The 21,660-nt window shown below is 45.4% G+C and overlaps 1 protein-coding gene across 2 annotated transcripts; it reads left to right on the top strand.

The window, feature by feature from the left end:
- Nucleotides 1-356: 356 nt before the first annotated feature.
- Nucleotides 357-12,785, top strand: LOC123996656 (zinc finger FYVE domain-containing protein 9-like). Of its 2 annotated transcripts, XM_046300218.1 has the most exons (16): nt 357-495; nt 1,869-2,734; nt 2,867-2,966; nt 5,146-5,357; nt 5,814-5,946; nt 6,250-6,372; nt 6,555-6,710; nt 6,924-7,148; nt 7,389-7,471; nt 7,650-7,754; nt 8,478-8,628; nt 9,068-9,148; nt 9,539-9,701; nt 11,218-11,323; nt 11,454-11,633; nt 11,913-12,785. In XM_046300218.1, the coding sequence occupies exons 1-16, from the start codon at nt 432-434 to the stop codon at nt 12,072-12,074; spliced, it is 2,910 nt and encodes a 969-aa protein (XP_046156174.1). In that variant the 5' UTR covers nt 357-431; the 3' UTR covers nt 12,075-12,785. The 2 variants fall into 2 exon arrangements, with proteins under 2 accessions (XP_046156174.1, XP_046156175.1); XM_046300219.1 differs by lacking the exons at nt 9,539-9,701; nt 11,218-11,323; nt 11,454-11,633; nt 11,913-12,785 and adding an exon at nt 9,326-9,376.
- Nucleotides 12,786-21,660: the final 8,875 nt, after the last annotated feature.

The raw sequence follows: 21,660 nt of genomic DNA, 5'->3' as shown, positions 1-21,660 counted from the left end.
GACATCCAATGTGATATTACACTGACATGGATGATATCGAAGATGGTCGTAAGGACTTTTGGGGTATTTTTTTTAGATCCATATGTTTTCTGTGGTTTCATGTACACAGGTCATAATACCCAAGTCATAACACTTAAACCACATAAAGACATGAAAATGTAATGCCATATGTGCATTAGACACATTTTTGGCTAGAAATAAGAGTACATTTTCTGTAATGGAATGATCTCATTAATTAAACATATATTCTAATACAGTGTACACTGCTTTAGAAAAGGACATTTAAGGACATCCTTGAGTTTACTTAAGACCTGCAGTGAGAGGGGGGGTGGGGGACGCAGAAGGAGAGAGGGGAATAGTGGGAGGGAAATCGTCCCTCTGCTAGTGAGCAGGACTGCTTTTCTTGTCTTCTTCGCCACTAATGTTGCAATATGTTGAAGTTCTTCAGTGCCCGGGACGATGAGAATGAAAGCCTATTGGGTTCATTGACAGAAGGTACGTTTGTAATTCTATTCCAAAATAAAATCCTACAGATAGAACTACATCATCTGGCGCTATCGTAGGGGAAATTGTAGCTGATCTGTGCATCATGCGTCTTGCCGCGTGCGACACATTCATAGAAGGGCAGAAGCACACGAGAATATTCCTTCAGCCTATATGAATTAATGGGAAACTACGACTTGAATTATGGAAATAACGCGATAAACGGAATAATGCTGCGATATTAACCTGCAACGATTAATGAATCGAGATGGGGAGCAAATGTCGCATTGCCGTGTTCACTGGTTGAGGGGATTTAAACTGTTGCACGTGTGCTGGATGCGTCACCGTCCCGCGAAGCAAACGCTCAGTCAGCTGTACTGGTTGAGCCCTATTGTAGTTTATATGCGCCGTAATAAAGATGATATATTTACCAGTAATCTGTGATCGTCAGCATGAATGGTTGGGGTGCAATAACGGGGGGTGGGTGGGGGGGGGGTGAAAAGCTGCAGTGCAGTTTTACCCCGACAAGAATTCACCAACGCTAAAGGGTAGGCCTATCTGAAATTGTGCAATAGGCAATAACCAACCAAGGCTCAATCACAGCATAATGCAACCCCAATTCTGAATTCTGAATTTTTCCTCCTCACAGTCGTAACATTTTGTCTTATTTCAGTCGATAGCGGAGTATAATATTTAAAAAAAAATATAGAATGAAATCTATAAATATCTTTATTTGTGTTATTGACATTATCCCTCAATTCTCGAAAATTCCAAACTAATTGTATGCACCTTTATTAATAATGTAACTTTTATAATAATAATAGTAATGTACATAATCTAACATCCAGTTTTGCCACTGAAGCCTGTATTTTTTTAATGCTGGTGTGTCACTACAGCCCTATTCCCCAGAGAATGAGTCAGCTTTACCTGGCTCTCTGGACCTGTCTCCCTCTGAAATGGCACCCTATTTCCTATATAGAGCATTACTTTTGACCAGACCACTATGGGCCTGTAGTGCACTACATAGGGAATAGGCTGCCAAAAGTAGTGCATTTCATATGGAAAAGGCTACCATTTGGGACGTATCCTAGCTCTCTCAAGGATGACAGTGCACATATGTTGGCCTCGGTGGACGATTTAACTTATCCAAAGCAATGAGATAAATGGCCTCCCATTTATTGAACCCATTACCACCTAGGAACACAGACTGTCCCATCTGTGATCATGGGCGTGAGTGAGTGCTTAGGTGCTCTTGTGGACTAAATGTCACGTTCTTCGTTAATATGCCTGTTTGTTCTCTTAGTGAAGTAAAATGTCTGTGTCAGGTTCATGTCACATATACCTTTACATAGTTTTGATCTGTTCCCGCGTCTTTGTATGAACAGATGAATCGGATGCTCCGTCTCTGATGGATGCTAAGCACCACTGGCTCCACAGACCCTGTCTGCTGATGCTCAAAGATGGGGATGTCACAAAACCAGGACAGCTGGGCTGTGGACACATCGGATCAGATTCCCCTGCAAAACCCAAAGTCCATTCAGAGGGGGTCCTGAGCCCAGGGGTGGCTCCTGTTTCCCAACTGGAGACCCCCGCTCAGAGACTGATGAGACAGCTGGAGGAGGGAAACTGCACTGTGACCACTCTTTCAACATGGGGAGAGAGGAATTTTGGGGAGGCTTCTACTCCCCTAATGCTCAGCCCCTCCAAAGCTGCTGGGCCAGAGGTGGAGGTGGAGGTGGAAGAGGAAGTGAAGAACAAGCCCCAGCCATCCTCCTCCAAGGAGGACTCTGTGGTTGAGGAAAAGGAGCTGGAGGAGAGTGGACTTGAGTTGCAGGACCCCCCCAGTGGCTCAGATTCCCTAGGCCCTTACATTGACGACCCGTCTGGTCCCCCTGTGGAGGAGCCCTATGGAGGCGGCCATGATGCCCAAATCCAAGAGCCTAGACTGGGGCTTCAAAGCCAGACCAAAGCCAACGGACTAGCTAATGATGAGACCAACGCCAACGGAGTTCAAGCAGATAGTGAAGAGGGAGCTGTGGGGGACTGCACACCTTCCCCTATGTCTCCATTGGTGGATCCAGACAATGAGCTACAGGCCGGCCCCGCGGGCATTCTGTCCAGGGAGCGAGGCACTATCCTTGGGGAGGTGGCCCCCGTGTGGGTCCCTGACGCCCAGGCGCTGGTCTGTATGATGTGTGAAGTCAGGTTCACCTTCACCAAGAGAAGGCACCACTGTCGCGCCTGTGGCAAGGTGAGGGTCTTGCACCACTATTTTGTGTGTGTGTGTGTGTGTGTGTGTAGGTTGTATTTAAAGTAAGAAGGGATTGGATGTTATCCTTGAGAAATTAGGCTGACCATTTGTGATTGTGTGTCTGTGCTACAGGTATTCTGTTCAGTGTGCTCCGGTCTGAAGTTTCGACTAACACACCTGGATGGGAAGGAGGGGCGTGTCTGTGTCTCTTGTCACTCAACTCTAGTGAAACGTGAGTATCACATGACAACACTGTTACCATGACACTACAGGGTAAATCCATTTAAATTCAATCACTTTTTTTTTTGACAGGAACCCTTTTGATTTAAACGAAACCTTCCATACATATTTGCCCATTGTAGAAGTGCTCATAAAGTGATTTGGAGTCGTATGCCAAAACATGAGATTGATATAATTTAAAAGCTTACAAACAGGGTTGTCAAACTATTTCATAATTTCTGGGTATACAAAAGAAATAATAATATGTGCCTTTTTAACCTTTAATGTAAATTACCTAAAAAAAAAACTAAACCCAGATGTTTTTCATATTTGCATATGTTGTTGCTTATACCCTATTTTACATTGTCTGAGGTTTTTGTCTTGTTCCCGCTATCAGTTGAGACACAACATGTTCCTGAATACAGGGTAGATGTCATGTTTTGGCTGATGAATGCACGAAAATGGGAATAAAATACAGATTTCTACTTTCAAATGGTACCACAAACACCAGAGAATGTTGACTTGAATGGGAATATCTGTTGTTTGAAATTACAGTGCATTTGGAAGTATTCAGACCTCTTGACTTTTTCCACATTTTGTTACATTACAGCCTTATTCTAAAATTGATTAAATTGTTTTTTTTCCCTTCATCAATCTACATATATTTCCCCATAATGACAAAGCAAAAATTGTTTTTAGACATTTTAGAAAAAACAGAAATATCACATTTACATTAGTATTCAGACCCTTTATGCGGTACTTGTTGAAACAACTTGTACTTGTTGAAACAACTTTGGCAGCAGTTACAGCATTGAGTCTTCTTGGGTGTGATGCTATAAGCTTGGCACACCTATATTTGGCGGAGTTTCTCCCATTGTTCTCTGCAGTTCCTCTAAAGCTCTGTCAGGTTGGATAGGGAGTGTCGCTTCAAACCTATTATCTGGTCTCTCCAGAGGTGTTCGATCGTGTTCAAGTCTGGGCTCTGGCTGGGCCACTCAAGGACATTCAGAGACTTGTCCAGAAGCCACTCCTGCGTTGTCTTGACTGTGTGCTTAGGGTCATTGTCCTGTTGGAAGGTGAACCTTCGCCCCAGTCTGAGGTCCTGAGAGCTCTGGAGCAGGTTTTCATCAAGGATCTCTCTGTACTTTGCTCCATTCATCTTTCCCTCGATCCTGACTAGTCTCCCAGTCCCTGCCTCTGAAAAACATCCCCACTGCACAATTCTGCCATCACCGGCTTCATTGTAGGGATGGTGCCAGGTTTCCTCCAGACGTGAAGCTTGGCATTCTGGCCAATGAGTTCAATCTTTGTTTCATCAGACCAGAGAATCTTGTTTCTCATGGTTTGAGAGTCCTTTAGTTGCCTTTTGGCAAACTCTAAGCAGGCTGTTATGTGCCTTTTATTGAGGAGTGGTTTCGGATCTCTACGGAAAATTCCTTCGACCCCATGGCTTGGTTTTTGCTCTGACATGCACTGTCAACTGTGGGACTTTATATAGGCAGGTGTGTTCCTTTCCAAATCATGTCCAATCAATTGAATTTACCACAGATGGACTCCAATCAAGTTGTAGAAACGTCTCAAGGATGATCAATGGTACACCAATTTTTATGGTGTACCAGCTAAATTACAGTCTTCTGAAGGGATAGGTCCATTCTATGAGTTATATTTCTATGATTGAAATGACACCCAACCTGTATTCAAGAGCATGTTGTGTCTCAACCGATGGTGGGCACGACACAAAAACCTCAAATGATGTTAAGTAGGTTCTAAGCTACCACATATGCAAACATGAGTTTACACGTTGTTCTATAATTGATGTAAAGGGTTAGAAAATGACGAGAATTCAAAAAAACGTTGTTTGACAACACTGTCTGTAAGCTTTTAAATTGATCAAACTCAACCGTTAATCTTTTCCAGTGATGAAGACATGGATGTCTCATGGTGGGGTATGCAAGACGGATCAATTTTGAGCACCGTTATCTCCTGAATGTTTGGCATTCATTGTCCAAAAAGTCACTTTCTGACCACTTCTACCATAGGCGAATGTGTATGGAACGTTTTGTTTCAATCAAAAGGGATGCTGTCAAAAAGTGATTGAGGCAATAAATGTCTTATAAAGTTAATTGGTGCAATATGTAGACATTTGTTCCCGTCTATATTATTGACTATCTCTCGTGTTTGTTGTTCTTTAGGAACCCCTCCAAGGGGGAGGAGGAAGGTGTGGTTTGCTGATGAGATCCTATCCAATGAGAAATCAGACTCTGCACCTTGTACCCCAATCAGAGGCCCCACCTTTTCACCGCTGTTATTGAGGAGAAGTATAGCTGCTACAATCAGAAGCGCCACTGGCTCACCACAGACCAGCAGGAGGGCCCCAATAGCACAGGAGATGCCCCTTCTCAATGTATGTAAAAAAACTTATCAGACCGGACTGATTTGCTGCAATTTATACAATTCAAATAAAATAAACGTTCTAAGGATGTGGTAACATGCTTTCTGTTGGTATCTTTGATATCCATAACCCCACCGTATTCCACAAGCTCTCTCTTTTTGACTATCTTTCTGCCTCACTATCTCCCTCCTAGTCCTCCTTCCCCTCCTCCCTCCACCTAGGGGCAGTAGGTAGCCGAGAGGCTAGAGAAGCAGGCCATCAACCGGAAGGTTGCTGGTTGGAATCCTATGTCTGGTGGGAAAATCTATCTGGGACTGTCCTCGATGCTTTCACCTGCCGTTAGGCCCTTGAGCAAGGCACTTAACCCCTAAACTGCTCACCCGGCGCCGTGTGTGTGTCAGAGCGGACCAATTTCTGCCTTAATCAAGTGTTCTCCTCCTCAATCCTTCTTCTCCCTTCTCTGTATAGCCTCTGCAGGAGGCGTGTGGGCCCTGTGGCTGGGGTACGGCAGCCTTGGTCAGCAGCCACATCAGCAGCTCTGCCAACCTCATCCCACTGGAGGGCCTCCCTCCCATCCTCACCTCCACCGGAGTCAAAGGAGGTACGACCAGGCTGCTATCTCTGGAGATGCTAAAGGCTAGCTTACTGCAAAGCCATGTTTGGGGAAACCCCTGGTTTACTGTACTGGGACTGTCGTACAGTTAGGTAGACAGCGTTAGAGGTGTTACTCTGGTTCGGTATCAGGCGTTATGTCTTCGTGTTGGGCAATTTAATAGGATGTAAACACTAGTGGCCAGCTTACACATCTTATTTAGACACAGAGGTTAAACTACGTCTGACTGTTTTTAAAGGCGGCATTTGCATCTACGGGTGTCTAGCTCACAGTTTCCTCTGTCTCGCCCAGATTACACAGTCGAGGAGAGGCCCTCTGAGATGGTTCTCATCCAGGAGCTGGAGAGCGGCAGGCCCAACTCCCTGGTCTTTGTCCTCAACGCCAACCTACTGGCCATGGTCAAGCTGGTCAACTGTATGTGACCTTTCCTATCAACCTTCAACCTTTTTTCAGTCACTGACAGAGATTATACACTGTTTACATGTATTCCTAGCTCACCATTGACTCAAGTCACATGTATATTTTATAAGAGTGTCAGACCGTGTCACCAGCAGTGACCTCACATTGAAGCACTGCCTCTCATTGGCTCTCCCCAGATGTAAACAGGAAGTGCTGGTGTGTGACGTCCAAGGGCATGCATGCGGTAGGCCAGGTGGAGGTGGTGGTGCTTCTGCAGTGTCTGCCTGAGGAGAAGAGCTTCCCCAAGGACATCTTCAGCCACTTCATACAGCTCTACAGGGACGCCCTCACAGGTGAGACTGGCGCTGATGTGGTCTGGCAACTTAGCTACCGTTTACCAGCACTGGACAAAGCTCTGAAGCAGGTCTTGAAAAGACTTCCAAGTCTGTTTAATGGTGTGCTAGTCCCTCTCTCTATATATCTCTCATTATCTCCCTCCCTCCGTCTCTCTTCCCCCCCCCCCATCTCACTCTCTCTCCTTCCGTCTCTTTCCCTCCATCCACCAGGCAAGGTGCTAAGCCACCTGGGTCTCTCCCAGTTCTCCAGTAGTTTCCTGAGCAGTGAGGAGCATGCAGGGTTCCTCTGGGTACGCTCCACACTCCAGTCCCTGCAGGGCCTGCCTATGCCCAACCAGCCCTTCCTCTTTGGCCTACTCGTCCACCGGGCTGAAGTACCCTGGGCCAAGGCCTTCCCCCTGCGCCTCATGCTCAGACTGGGGGCTGAGTACAGATGTGAGTCAGGGCTCTGGAAGCGGGAGAGAGATGTAGCTGGGTAGAGAGAGAGAGAGTGTGTGTGTGCGCGTGCATGTGCATGCAAGCAAGACCCACATGAAGGCAGGATAGCTGTCGGGTTGTGGTATCTGTTACATGTGTTGCTTTGGCAACGCGGCTTTTCTCTTCTTTGTATGGGTTTCACTGCCACATCCACCCAGTGTCATCCCCATTAAGGCATTCCTCTCCCTTCCTTTCCAGTTTACCCCTGTCCTCTGTACAGTGTGCGCTTCAGAAAGGCTCTTTTTGGGGAAACTGGCCACACCATCATGAGGCTGCTAGTAGTAAGTAGCTTGCCTCTCATGACAATAACAGCAATCAACACCAAGGTTGTATTCATTGGGGCACACCGTACCAAAACGATTCTTACTGGACAAATTCAGATAGTCCCTGCCTGTTTCAGTCAGTTGTTTCCATTTGGTGCCTAATGAATCACACATGTTTTCCCTCATTGCTTCCCAGGACTTCAGGAATTACCGGTACACTCTGCCAGTGGTGCCTGGACTCACTGTAGATCTGGAGGCTCAGAGGACCTGCATTAAAATCCCCACCAATGGCTATGAGGAGGTACAGCTAAACCATGAAACAACACTTGGTTAACTGTGACCAAGAAGCTGCTATAACTGCTTATAAATACTTTGTAAATGATAAAAACACTCCTTTATAAACAACTCTTTCATCAATAGATCAAGGGTTGACATCAATACATTCTCCCTCTCTTTCTCCCTCTCTTTCTCCCTCTCTTTCTCCCTCCCTCTCCTTCTCCCTCCCTCTCTCTCTCTCTCTCTCTCTCCCTCTCTTTCTCCCTCTCTTTCTCCCTCCCTCCCTCTCTCTCTCTCTCTCTCTCTCTCTCTCTCTCTCTCTCTCTCTCTCTCTCTCTCTCTCTCTCTCTCTTTCTCCCTCTCTTTCTCCCTCTCTTTCTCCCTCCCCTCTCTTTCTCCCTCCCCCCTCTCTCTCTCTCTCTCTCTCTCTCTCTCTCTCTCTCTCTCTCTCTCTCTCTCTCTCTCTCTCTCTCTTTCTCTCCCTCTCTTTCTCCCTCCCTCTCTTTCTCCCTCCCTCTCTCTCTCTCTCTCTCTCTCTCTCTCTCTCTCTCTCTCTCTCTCTCTCTCTCTCTCTCTCTCTCTCTCTCTCTCTCTCTCTCTCTCTCTCTCTCTCTCTCTCTCTTCTCTCTCTCTCTCTCTCTCTCTCTCCCTCTCTTTCTCCCTCTCTTTCTCTCTCTCTCTCTCTCTCTCTCTCTCTCTCTCTCTCTCTCTCTCTCTCTCTCTCTCTCTCTCTCTCTCTCTCACTCAGCTGATGAGGGCTTTGAATAAGTCCAATGAGCATGTGCTGGCCATGGGGGCATGCTTCAACGTGGCGGCAGACTCCCACCTCATCTGTGTTCAGGGGGACGATGGCCAGTACCAGACTCAGGCCATCAGCATCCACAATCAGCCTCGCAAAGGTGAGAAGCCCCTGGAATCAACAGACTGTGATGGGGACTATGGGAGACTGCAGACTGCCTGTCCTGTAAACAAAGAGAAATGGGGGAATGAGGGGGAATGCTACACAAAGGGCAAGCAGCACATCACCTACCATCAGGAAGAGGGAGAGGGAGGGAGAGAGATTACAGTACAGAGAGGTAATATTTACTGCCACGTTTCCCCCCTTGGGGGAAATCGTATGCGTGATTTGTCATGTTTTTATATGCTCACTTGCAAAAACCGTGCCTTTGCTGTCACTTCTTTTCACCACTGGAGGGCAGTGTCGTGTCACGTGAGAGGGTGAACCATCCTGAGAAAGTTACTTGCTGTAGAAAGTTTACCTCTGTAATTAGTTTTGGTTAGTCCAACTGTAATATTTACAAGTCAGGTGGTTATATATGGGGCTGTGTTTTGTTTCAGTCACCGGTTCCTGCTTTTTTGTGTTCAGTGGAGCTCTGAAAGCAGCATCGGGATATCTTGCCAAATCCAGCATCGTGGAAGGTAGGATCACATTTGTGTATCTTCGCTTAAAACTGGAAAGTTGCCTTACTAGTCTTATTTAACTAAAACACAGAAAGTCATATTATGATTGCTTTACTACTAACTTATCCTAAATAAGATTTCCTTATTTAGTCTGTCAATGTTTGTCTGTATGTGTGTGTCCATGTGCACTCAAAGTTGTGTGTGTGGCTGTATGTATGTGCATGTGAGTGTGTGTGTGTCCTTGTTGGTGTCTCTCTCTCTCTCTGTGTGTGTGTGTGTGTGTGTGTGTGTGTGTGTGTGTGTGTGTGTGTGTGTGTGTGTGTGTGTGTGTGTGTGTGTGTGTGTGTGTGTGTGTGTGTGTGTGTGTGCGTGTGTGTTTTTTTTTGCTTTTGCTGTCCCCCTCTCCAGATGGGCTGATGGTGCAGATCACCGTGGAGACCATGGTGGAGCTTCGCCGGTCGCTACGGGAGATGAAAGACTACACCATCACCTGTGGGTCGATTGACCAGTCAGACAGCCAGGAGCATGTCCAGGTCCAATGGCTGGATAAGGAATGCACTTTGAATAAGGGGTGAGTGTTAGGTCATTAATCATCTGATCAGTGTCCCATAATTCGTTTTTTTTTTTTGCCTATCTTTATCCTACATTTATTCTACAGCGTTGTTGGGTGCTTGTTTCTGATTGGCTAGAAGGGCATTCTAGAATAGACATTAAAACCAGATGACGGGCCGGTGGGAAAAGATATCGGGACGTTGGAATAGTTATCAGAACTCCGTGCGATCATGACTCAATAAGCACCTACACATGCAGACCGTACTTGCTACAAAGTTACAGAACACTAAACCAGCCAACACACAAACTCAACATGGATACATTGTAAATGCAGGTCCAACGAGAACCTGATGGTCACTCTGACAGAGCTCCAGAATTCCTCTGTGTAGATGGGAGAACCTTTCAGAAGGACAACCATCTCTGCAGCACTCCACCAATCAGCCCTTTATGGTAGAGTGACCAGACGGAAGCCACTCCTCAATAAAAATCACATGACAGCCCACTTAGAGTTTGCCAAAAGGCACCTGAAGGACTCTCAGACCATGAAAAATAAAATTCTCTGGTCTGATGGAACCAAGATTGAACTCCTTGATGAAAACCTGCTCCAGAGCATTCAGGACCTCAGTCTGATGCGAAGGTTCACCTTCAAACAGGACAACGACCCTAAGCACATAGCTAAGACCACGCAGGAGGGGCTTCGGGACAAGTCTCTGAATGTCCTTGACTGGTCTAGCCAGAGCCCGGAATAGAACCCGATCGAACATCTCTGGAGAGACCTGAGAATAGCTGTGCAACGACACTCTCCATCCAACCTGACAGAGCTTGAGAGGATCTGCAGAGAAGAATGGGAGAAACTTCCCAAATGTAGGTGTGCCAAGCTTGCAGCGTCATACCCAAGAAGACTCAACGCTGTAATCTCTGCCAAAGGTGCTTTAACAAAGTACTAAGTAAAGAGTCTGAATACTTATATAAATGTAATATTTCAGTTTTTTATTTTTAATACATTTGCAAAAAGTTTGAAAAACCTGTTTTTGCTTTGTCATTATGAGGTATTATGTGTAGATTGATGACTGGGGAAAAAAACTATTAAATCCATTATAGAATAAGGCTGTAATGTAACAAAATGTGGAAAAAGTCAAGGGGTCTGAATATTTTCCGAATGCACTGTATTGGCACGCTTTTCCCGCCCTCGACGTGCCAATATATCCCCCAGACACCGGCTTTCGGGCATGATCACTTAAGTCTCAACGAGTTTTCCCCAATGCTGCGTCGTCAATTATTTCCAAGGTAACGTAAAGAACGTTGGCGTTTTATACCTTGCTTAAACCTCTCTCACTAACCCCACCCCCCTGTCACTTCATCCATCTTTCAAGTCTACCAGACTATCGGACCCTCTTTCAAGTCTACCAGACTATCGGACCCTCTTTCAAGTCTACCAGACTATCGGACCCTCTTGTCCATCGCCGTAGAATACCCTTTATCGTCGCTTGCCTTCTTTGTATGGCTGTGTGCGTGCGTGCGTGTGTATCTTGCAGTGTTATCAGCCCCATTGATGGGAAGTCCATGGAGTCCGTCAATAGTGTGAAGATGTTCCAAAAGTCCGAATACAAGTCCAATGGAAAGGTCATCCGCTGGACAGAGGTACGCACGTCCCAGCTTTTCACCGCTACTCTTGGCTCTCGCGGTACTCTTACTCAAAGCCATTTGCCTCTGTACTGTACTCCCCTAAGTGCAGGCCTATGTCTTTGTGAGTCTCTTGTGTGTCTCCCAGGTGTTCTTTGTACAGAGAGGGGATCGTCCTAAGAGCCAGGGCGACCACCATACAGAACACAGCCGGCTGACAGAGCGACTGGCCCGGGCATTCTGCCTGGCACTGTGCCCACACCTCAAGCTGCTGAAGGAAGATGGCATGGCCAAGCTGGGGCTGCGTGTAACACTGGATTCCCAACAGGTGAGGGTGCCCATTGAATGAACATACTGGACTTGAACCATTTAGATGTTAAGAAATACAACTTTCTGGGAGCGGAATCTTTCAAATTGCGTGTCATCTTACTTTAGTAGTTGTAGTAACTCTTGAATGCCTAAGATGGGAGTTGGGGACCACCTTTTTTTAACATGAAGTTATTAGTCGTGTAAACAGTGGCGGGATGTAGGCCTTCGTGATGTTGCCAAAGCTGGCAGTGAAAGCTATCGATGTGTGGCGGGTGAACATCGCTGTTTCATGTTCCAGGTGGGGTTTGTGGCAGGCAGCAATGGCCTGCCACTCCCAGCCCCGTACCTCAGCGCCCTGGACACCGTGCTGACGCCCATCATCCACAGCAGGGGGCGCAAGAGGAGCGAGGGACCCGTAGTCATAGAGCTCATCTTCTACATCCTGGAAAACATCTCTTAGGGGAGGGGGTCAAAGTGCACACGCTCATCTCCACATCGCGCCGTCCACTCACCATCCTCTCTCCTGGCTCTCCATTTGTGCTGCTGTGAGTTTGAACGAGCTTCAAAACAGCGTTGGTTGAAGGAGTACGCTCATTTAATGGACATAAAAGCTCACCTCCAGGCGCTATATGTCTCAGCCAGCCTGTGGCAAGAGGTGGCTGGGTGGTAAGTGGTCTGACTCACCAAAGCTGTTCCATAGGTCACCCTGCCTTGGCCTCTAACTCAGCAGCAGAAAGAAATGCCACCCTCATGTTGTTTTTCCCACTGTCAGGCTTTGTACCAGTATCACCAGTGTTACTGTGGAATAACACCAAAACACACACATGAAACCCGAAAGTGGCCATGAGATCAGGGTATAGTAATCTGCTTCATTTCGTGGCTTGAGACCAGTACGTCTGTATATTTTCAATAGAAATGCCCATATTTTGAGAATGCCTTTAAACTGGGGACTGGATTCAGCCCCTGACCTTAAAAAGCAATGGGAAAAAGAGAATGACTTCAAAAGAAATATATCAGTAGATCTGTAGCTAGCCGTTTGATGCATACTGAATGAATGAATGTTTAAGAATGTTTTCATATTTGAATGTATTTGAATTCCTCTTGATTGCCCCTGAAATGCATTACTGTCAACCCAGGATGAATTAAACATGATATTACCACAAGGAAATCATACAAGGTTTTGATTTTTTTAACCAAATCAGATCTTTATTGGTTGCGTACACCTATTCTTCAGATGTTGTCTCAGGTGCAGAGAAATGCTTATGTCTCTCTTATGCTTCGACAGTGCTGTAATCCAGAACAATACAAAACAATATCAGAACAGGAAATGTCAGTCCAGAATATAAATATATATGTATATGATGGTGTGTATAGACAGTATATGAATAGAATTGGTGTGTACAGCAGTAGTTAAATAAGATGAGCCTTGACTAGAATACAGTATAAATATGAAATGGGTAAAACAGTATGTCAACATAATTAAAGTGACCAGTGTTCAATTTTTTATTTTTATTTTTATTTCACCTTTATTTAACCAGGTAGGCTAGTTGAGAACAAGTTCTCATTTGCAACTGCGACCTGGCCAAGATAAAGCATAGCAGTGTGAACAGACAACACAGAGTAAACAATTAACAAGTCAATAACACAGTAGGAAAAAAAGGGGTGTCTATATACATTGTGTGCAAAAGGAATGAGGTAGGCGAATAATTACAATTTTGCAGATTAACACTGGAGTGATAAATGATCAGATGGTCATGTACAGGTAGAGATATTGGTGTGCAAAAGAGCAGAAAAGTAAATAAATAAAAACAGTATGGGGATGAGGTAGGTGAAAATGGGTGGGCTATTTATCAATATACTATGTACAGCTGCAGCGATCGGTTAGCTGCTCAGATAGCAGATGTTTGAAGTTGGTGAGGGAGATAAAAGTCTCCAACTTCAGCGATTTTTGCAATTCGTTCCAGTCACAGGCAGCAGAGAACTGGAACGAAAGGCGGCCAAATGAGGTGTTGGCTTTAGGGATGATCAGTGAGATACACCTGCTGGAGCGCATGCTACGGATGGGTGTTGCCATCTTGACCAGTGAACTGAGATAAAGCGGAGCTTTACCTAGCATGGACTGGTAGATGACCTGGAGCCAGTGGGTCTGGCGACGAATATGTAGCGAGGGCCAGCCGACTAGAGCATACAAGTCGTAGTGGTGGGTGGTATAAGGTGCTTTAGTGACAAAACGGATGGCACTGTGATAAACTGCATCCAGTTTGCTGAGTAGAGTGTTGGAAGCAATTTTGTAGATGACATCGCCGAAGTCGAGGATCGGTAGGATAGTCAGTTTTACTAGGGTAAGTTTGGCGGCGTGAGTGAAGGAGGCTTTGTTGCGGAATAGAAAGCCGACTCTTGATTTGATTTTCGATTGGAGATGTTTGATATGAGTCTGGAAGGAGAGTTTACAGTCTAGCCAGACACCTAGGTACTTATAGATGTCCACATATTCAAGGTCGGAACCATCCAGGGTGGTGATGCTAGTCGGGCATGCGGGTGCAGGCAGCGAACGGTTAAAAAGCATGCATTTGGTTTTACTAGCGTTTAAGAGCAGTTGGAGGCCACGGAAGGAGTGTTGTAAGGCATTGAAGCTCGTTTGGAGGTTAGATAGCACAGTGTCCAAGGATGGGCCGGAAGTATATAGAATGGTGTCGTCTGCGTAGAGGTGGATCAGGGAATCGCCCGCAGCAAGAGCAACATCATTGATATATACAGAGAAAAGAGTCGGCCCGAGAATTGAACCCTGTGGCACCCCCATAGAGACTGCCAGAGGACCGGAGAGCATGCCCTCCGATTTGACACACTGAACTCTGTCTGCAAAGTAATTGGTGAACCAGGCAAGGCAGTCATCCGAAAAACCGAGGCTACTGAGTCTGCCGATAAGAATATGGTGATTGACAGAGTCGAAAGCCTTGGCAAGGTCGATGATGACGGCTGCACAGTACTGTCTTTTATCGATGGCGGTTATTATATCGTTTAGTACCTTGAGTGTGACTGAGGTGCACCCGTGACCGGCTCGGAAACCAGATTGCACAGCGGAGAAGGTACGGTGGGATTCGAGATGGTTAGTGACCTGTTTGTTGACTTGGCTTTCGAAGACCTTAGATAGGCAGGGCAGGATGGATATAGGTCTGTATCAGTTTGGGTCCAGAGAGGGATGACTGAGGAAGCTTTCCAATCCTTGGGGATCTCAGACGATATGAAAGAGAGGTTGAACAGGCTGGTAATAGGGGTTGCGACAATGGCGGCGGATAGTTTCAGAAATAGAGGGTCCAGATTGTCAAGCCCAGCTGATTTGTACGGGTCCAGCTCTTTCAGAACATCTGCTATTTGGATTTGGGTAAAGGAGAACCTGGAGAGGCTTGGGCGAGTAGCTGCGGTGGGGGGGGGGAGCTGTTGGCCAATGTTGGAGTAGCCAGGCGGAAGGCATGGCCAGCCGTTGAGAAATGCTTGTTGAAATTTTCGATAATCATGGATTTATCGGTGGTGACCGTGTTACCTAGCCTCAGTGCAGTGGGCAGCTGGGAGGAGGTGCTCTTGTTCTCCATGGACTTCACAGTGTCCCAGAACTTTTTGGAGTTGGAGCTACAGGATACAAACTTCTGCCTGAAGAAGCTGGCCTTAGCTTTCCTGACTGACTGCATGTATTGGTTCCTGACTTCCCTGAACAGTTGCATATCGCGGGGACTATTCGATGCTATTGCAGTCCGCCACAGGATGTTTTTGTGCTGGTCGAGGGCAGACAGGTCTGGAGTGAACCAATGGCTGTATCTGTTCTTAGTTCTGCAATGACCATGTACATCGGGCATCAGTCTCTATGGTGCAGGGTAGAGCAACGGGTGGTAGCCGGCTAGTAACAGTGACTAAGTTCACTGCAGGGTACTGGGCAGAGGTGTGGGGACTATTTAACAGTCTGATGGTCTGGAGATAGAAGCTGTTTTTCAGTCTCTTGGTGCCAGCTTTGATGCACTTGCACTGCCGTCACCTTCTAGATAGTAGCGAGAAAACAGGCCGTGGCTCGGGTGGCGGAGGTCGTTGATGATCTTCTTGGCCTTCCTGTGACACCGGGCGCTGTAGACGTCCTGTAGGGCAGGCAGTGTTCACCTGATGATGCGTTGGGCACACCCTCTGGAGAGCCCTGGGGTTGCGGACTTTGCAATTGCCGTACCAGGCGGTGATACAGCCCGACAGGATGCTCTCAATCTTAGGGGCCAAGCCGAATTTCTTCATCTGCCCGTAGATGTCTTTGTGAATGGACCATTTCAGGTTGTCAGTGAGGTGCACGCCGTGGAACCCTCTTCACTGGTCCCTGTCGATTTGGATTGCGTTGTGCTCTCTCTGCTACCTCCTGAGTTTCACAATCAGCTCCTTAGTTTTGTAGAGGGAAAGGTTATTTTCCTAGCACCACTCAGCCAGGGCCCTCACCTCCTGCCTGTAGACTGTCTCGTCGTTTTTGGTAATCAGGCCTACCATTGATGTATCGTCCGCAAACTTGATGATTGAGTTGGAGACGTCCGTGGCCATGCTGTCATGGGTGAACAGGGAGTACAGGAGGGGGCTGAGCACGCACCCTTGTGTTGAAGGTCAATGTAGAGGAGGGTTGCTGCTTACCTTCACCACCTGGGGTCCAGGACCCAATTGCACAGGGCGGGATTCAGCACTCCAAGCTTAATAATGAGCTTGGTGGGCACTATGGTGTTGAAGGCTGAGCTGTAGTCGATAAACAGCATTCTCACAGTACATTCGGGAAGTATTCAGACCCCTTGACTTTTTGTTACATTACAGCCTTATTCTAAAATTGATTAAAACTTTTATTTTCCTTCATCAATCTACACACAATACCCCATAATGATAAAGCAAAAACAGGTTTTCACGTTTTTTTTGCAAATTAAAAAAACAACAAAATAACTGAAATATCACATTCAGACCCTTTACTCTGTAATTTGTTGAAGCACCTTTGGCAGCGATTACAGCATTGAGTCTTCTTGGGTATGACGCTATAAGCTTGGCACACCTGTATTTGGGGAGTTTCTTCCATTCCTCTCTGCAGATCCTCTGAACTCTGTCAGGTTGAATGGGGAGCGTTGCTACACAGCTATTTTCTGGTCTCTAGAGATGTTTGATCAGGTTCAAGTCCGGGTCCTGGCTGGGCCACTCAAGGACATTCAGAGACTTGTCCCGAAGCCACTTCTGTGTTGTCTTAACTGTGTGCTTACGGTTGTTGACTTGTTGGAAGGTGAACCTTCGCCCCAATCTGAGGTCCTGAGCGCTCTAGAGTAGGTTTTCATCAAGGATCTCTCTGTACTTTTCTCTGTTAATCTTTCCCTCGATCCTGACTAGTCTCTCAGTCTCTGCCTCTGAAAAACATCCTCACAGCCTGATGCTGCCACCACCATGCTTCACCATAGGGATGGTGCCAGGTTCCCTCCAGACTTGATGATTGGCATTCAGGCCAAAGAGTTCAGTCTTTGTTTCACCAGACCAGAGAATCTTGTTTCTCATGGTCTGAGAGTCCTTCAGGTGCCTTTTGACAAACTCCAAGAGGGCTGTCATGTGCCTTTTACTGAGAAGTGGCTTCCGTCAGCCAGCTCTAGGAAGAGTCTTGATGGTTCCAAACTTCTTCTATTTGAGAATGATGTAGGCAGAATTTCTTTGGTACCCTTCCTCAGCTCAGTGCCTCAACACAATCCTGTCTCTGAGCTCTACGGACAATTCCTTCGTCATCATGGCTTGGTTTTTGCTCTGACAGGCACTGTCAACCTTATTTATAGAGAGATGAGAGAACTTCCCCAAATACAGGTGTGCAAGTTTGTAGCATCGTACCCAAGAAGACTCGAGGCTGTTAATTGCTGCAAAAGGTACTTCAACAAAGTACTGAGTAAAGAGCTTGAATACTTATGTAAATGTGATATTTTTGTATATGTAATCATTTAAAAAAAAAAAAGTTTTTGCTTTGTCGTTATGGGGTATTGTGTGTAGATTGATGAGGAAACAATTGAATTCATTTTAGAATAAGGCTTTAACGTAACAAAATGTGGGAAAAATTAAGGGGTCTGAATACTTTCCGAATGCGCTGTATATAAAAGTCTGCTTATCATGATATACCACAAACAAAAGTTCAAAAAAATGCTTTTGACCAAGAAGACCGGTTCAATGGCACGAAACGTCGCGGCTTTCTATCAGCACCATGGACAGCGCCCTACACACTAAGGCAAGAAAGATTCTGACAAAAAAAAACAACCAGCAACATTGTTTTAATCTTACCATTTCAAAAAGGTTGCAGCTTCCTTGATGCTCTGTGGAACTTCCTGAATAACCGATCATTCCATTCTCCCTAAAATCTTCTTGTAAGATCCCCCTCAAATGGCAGTTGGATTAGATGAGCTTTCCTTAGGTGTAGCATGCTTCCTCTGTGCTGACTGAACACGTTTGTCAAAGTGGAAAATGAGTTCTCGCATGTAGCTGTGGCCGCCCCAAGAGTCAGTCCATGTTGCCTTGCAGTTAGCATGGTCGGCATAGCGGAGAGAGCCCTAGAGAATCGTTGCAAGATAGATATCAAGTGTGGTCAATTTGTCCTCATTGGAGCAAGAGTGACACTTAACTCATATTCCACCAAATCTGTTTTGCTTAGATCTAACAGATGTTGCACCACTGCCCCCTGTCTCTTGACTCAATCACATCCAATGTCCCCCTCAGTGATTACTGGTTTGAAATAAGGAACTTAATAAAAAAGTCCACAAACACGTGATTTCTTGCCAGCTGTCCGTCAATAAGAAGTGTTGACAGTGTAACTGATGTTCCCCAATAACACATCGAACTCGTTTTTCTTTCCACAGTGCAGTGCATTACAAATGCTCTTTGCTTGATGTGTGCCTAGAAAATCCTTTGGTACGATCAATAGCATTCTTCCAGTTAGAATACCCAGCTTAGGTCTTCCCCTAACGCCTTGTCTGCGTTAGCATTGGACCCAACACAGATCTTTGGACATGGGAAACAAAATGCAGCAGCTGCAGTAGCTGTGTATTCTAGCCACTCTCTTCCTATGAAACAGTTGCCATTAAATTCATGTTTTTTTTTTACAGAAAACCTGTTGGCTAGGATATGATTTCTAGGCTAACCTAGGCTGGCTCCTGTGTTCCAAGATCATCAGGAACAGTCAGAGGTGGAGGCGGCTGTGGAGCCTTTATGGCGGCGCTTGTGGAAGGGTGGGCAGGTGGGTAGGCTCTGTACACGGCGCTAGCTGGAGCTCAGGAGCATCATTGCTGCTGGTCTTGGCAGCGGCCTCGGTGGTTTGATGCTGCTTCCGCTGGTCTCAGAGCATTTCATATTATTGTGTACGTAAATCTGAGATACTCCATTTAGTATGAAATATTAATTTGAGAATGTCTATCATCCATTTTCTTATGATATGTACTGGATTTGCTAAACGTACATTATGTTACAAATTTGCAAAGCATATGATATGTTTTTGCCTTAACACTGCAATATATACTGTAACATTTTGGGCGACCCAACCAAATTAAATAGAAAAGTTGAGTTGTAGATGTGTCATTCTCATTGAAAGCAAGTCTAAGAAGCAGTAGATATGTTCTATGTGCACTATTTTTATGTTCCCCTTCCTAAGTTTGGTTTTTGTACACCAGCTGAAAATACAATATTTTTGGTTATGAAAAACATATTTCACAGCGGTTTAGATGGTACAATGATTCTCCACACAATGACTGCTTGTTTTGCCACATAAACTGAAATTATGCAAACTATCAACATTTTAGCAACCAGGAAATGGCGGCACGATTTCAAGACTAAAGGCTGGCTTAAACTACTTCCATTGACATGTCTATATACTGTTGTTGTCCCAGTGACATGAACATTCTATTGTTGTCCGACATCAAACTTGTCATTGTCTTTATGAAAACGTATAAACACAAAACGACAGCATGCATGACATCAGAAGCCTGGGGGTCCAAAATAGCTTAACCTCTTGGCGCACCGATCCCTTCTCCTTCACTATCATACTCTGCTTCCACCGGGCATTCCACTGATTTCAAAACTCAGTCCTCCAGAAAATGGAGAGCCTTAGCAACACTTGTGCAGTTCTTTTTTGACATATTTTTAAAAAGCCACATTAGAAAGCATACTAAGCAGCTCATGTTATAGACAGAAGCGTGCTACATGGCAGATAGATCTGAACTCAGATCAATCTGAACTCATCTTTCAGCATTTCCAGACCATCCATTATAAGCCAATCATGGCTAGGGGAAGGTTCCTTACTTCTTCCATGGCTAAACCAACTGGGTTCATAATTTAACAATTGTTTTCATATTTACAGATGGCATACAAGTTTGTTTTTAAGGCACATTAAAGTTAATATGTTCCAGAAAGCATTTTTCATCAAACTAAAAATGAACATTCAAATGTCTGTCCTGTAAAGTAGTGACGCGCGACATATATGCCTAGTTTCCTCACAAGAGTCAAATATTGCACCTTTAACTAACCTTATGTCTTATGAAACCATACCAAATGTAACATAGCATACTAATTTGAGTATCCCGGATTTACATTTACTATGTTACGTCTAGTCAATCGGACCAGGCTGCCTACACACACTGCAGCAGTGCGCCCTGTCCATTGTGCTGACACTGCAGCAGAGGTACAGATTTTTTGGGTGCCAACCTGTCATTCAATCTTTTAACTTTTTGGCTATTTTTATATCGGATATAAAACTAAAACTCAAACTGAGGTGGCTAAGGTTTGAACTGAAGTGGCTATGCCTTCTTTAGCCCCCTCGTGGTAACTGGCTCGCGCCGAATGCAATTGGTTTAGACTTTACTGTGAAATGCTTGCTTATGAGCCCTTCCTAACAATGCAGAGATTAAAAAGAATAATACAAATAAAAAATAGTAACACAAGAGGAATAAAATAAAATACACAGGAATGGAGCTATATACAGGAAGTACCAGTACCAGATCAATGTGCAGAGGTACGAGGTATTTCAGGTAAATACTGTACGTACATGAAGGCAGGGTAAAGTGACAGGCATCAGGATATATAATAATAAGAGTAAAATAAAGAACAGAGTAGCCGCAGCAAATTAGTGTAAAAGTGTGTGTAATGTGTATGTGTGTGTTTGTGTTGTGTCGGTATGCGTGTGTGTGTGCGCGTTTGTAGTGTATGTTAATGTGTGTAGGTGTGTCAATGTAGTGAGTTTGTATACAGTGTGTATACTGTATATAGTCTAGTGAGTGTGCATAGGGTCAGTGTAAGATAGAGTTAGTGCAGATTGTTCAGTACCAATAATGTACTATTAAGCAGTCTGCCTATGTAGCAGTCTTGTGGCTTGGGAGTAGAAGCTGACTCGGAGCCTGTTGGTCTGAGAGCCGATGCTCCGGTTTCCGTTTGCCAGGCTATAGCAGATTGAACAGTGCATGGCTTGGGTGGCTGGAGTCTTTGGCAATTTTTTGGGCCTTCCTCTGACACCGCCTGATATAGAGGTCCTGGATGGCAGAGAACTCGGCTCCAGTGATGTACTGGGCTGTCCGCACTACCCTCTGTAGTGAGGTCAAAGGCGGTGCATTTGCCATACCAAGCGGTGAGGCAGCCAGTCAAGATGCTCTTGATGGTGCTGCTGTATAACTTTTTGAGGATCCCATGCCAAATCTTGTCAGGCTCCCGAAGGGGACTGTGCAGGTGTGTGTGAACCATGTTAACTCCTTTGTGAGGAGGACGCCAAGAAACTTAAAGCTCTCGACACACTCCACAACAGCCCCATTGATGTGGATGGGGGCGTTTTCTCCCCTCTTTCTCCTATAGTTTCAAGATCAGCTCCTCGTCTCACTGACGTTGAGATAAAGGTTGTTGTCTTGGCACCAGATTACAGATACTTTTCAAAAACTAGATGAATACTTTTGGATGACTTTAACTCCCCCCTAAGGTTGATATCCGCGTCCCTGTGTAAATCTAGTTAGCATATTAAAAAAATCCCCATAACAAACAGTTTAAGCTAG

This window comes from Oncorhynchus gorbuscha, linkage group LG15 (genome assembly GCF_021184085.1).
Source record: "Oncorhynchus gorbuscha isolate QuinsamMale2020 ecotype Even-year linkage group LG15, OgorEven_v1.0, whole genome shotgun sequence".
NCBI lineage: Eukaryota > Metazoa > Chordata > Actinopteri > Salmoniformes > Salmonidae > Oncorhynchus > Oncorhynchus gorbuscha.
The sequence above is the reverse complement of the archived record's forward strand: the minus strand, read 5'-3'. Positions and strand labels throughout refer to the sequence as shown.

Bases quoted from the DNA above. Each gene is read 5' to 3' on its own strand.
- LOC123996656 (XM_046300218.1), top strand. From the start codon at position 432: ATGTTGAAGTTCTTCAGTGCCCGGGACGATGAGAATGAAAGCCTATTG. The intron at 5,358-5,813 runs GTATGTAAAAAA...TTCTCTGTATAG, and splicing joins AGGAGATGCCCCTTCTCAAT to CCTCTGCAGGAGGCGTGTGG. The intron at 7,755-8,477 runs GTACAGCTAAAC...TCTCTCACTCAG, and splicing joins CCACCAATGGCTATGAGGAG to CTGATGAGGGCTTTGAATAA.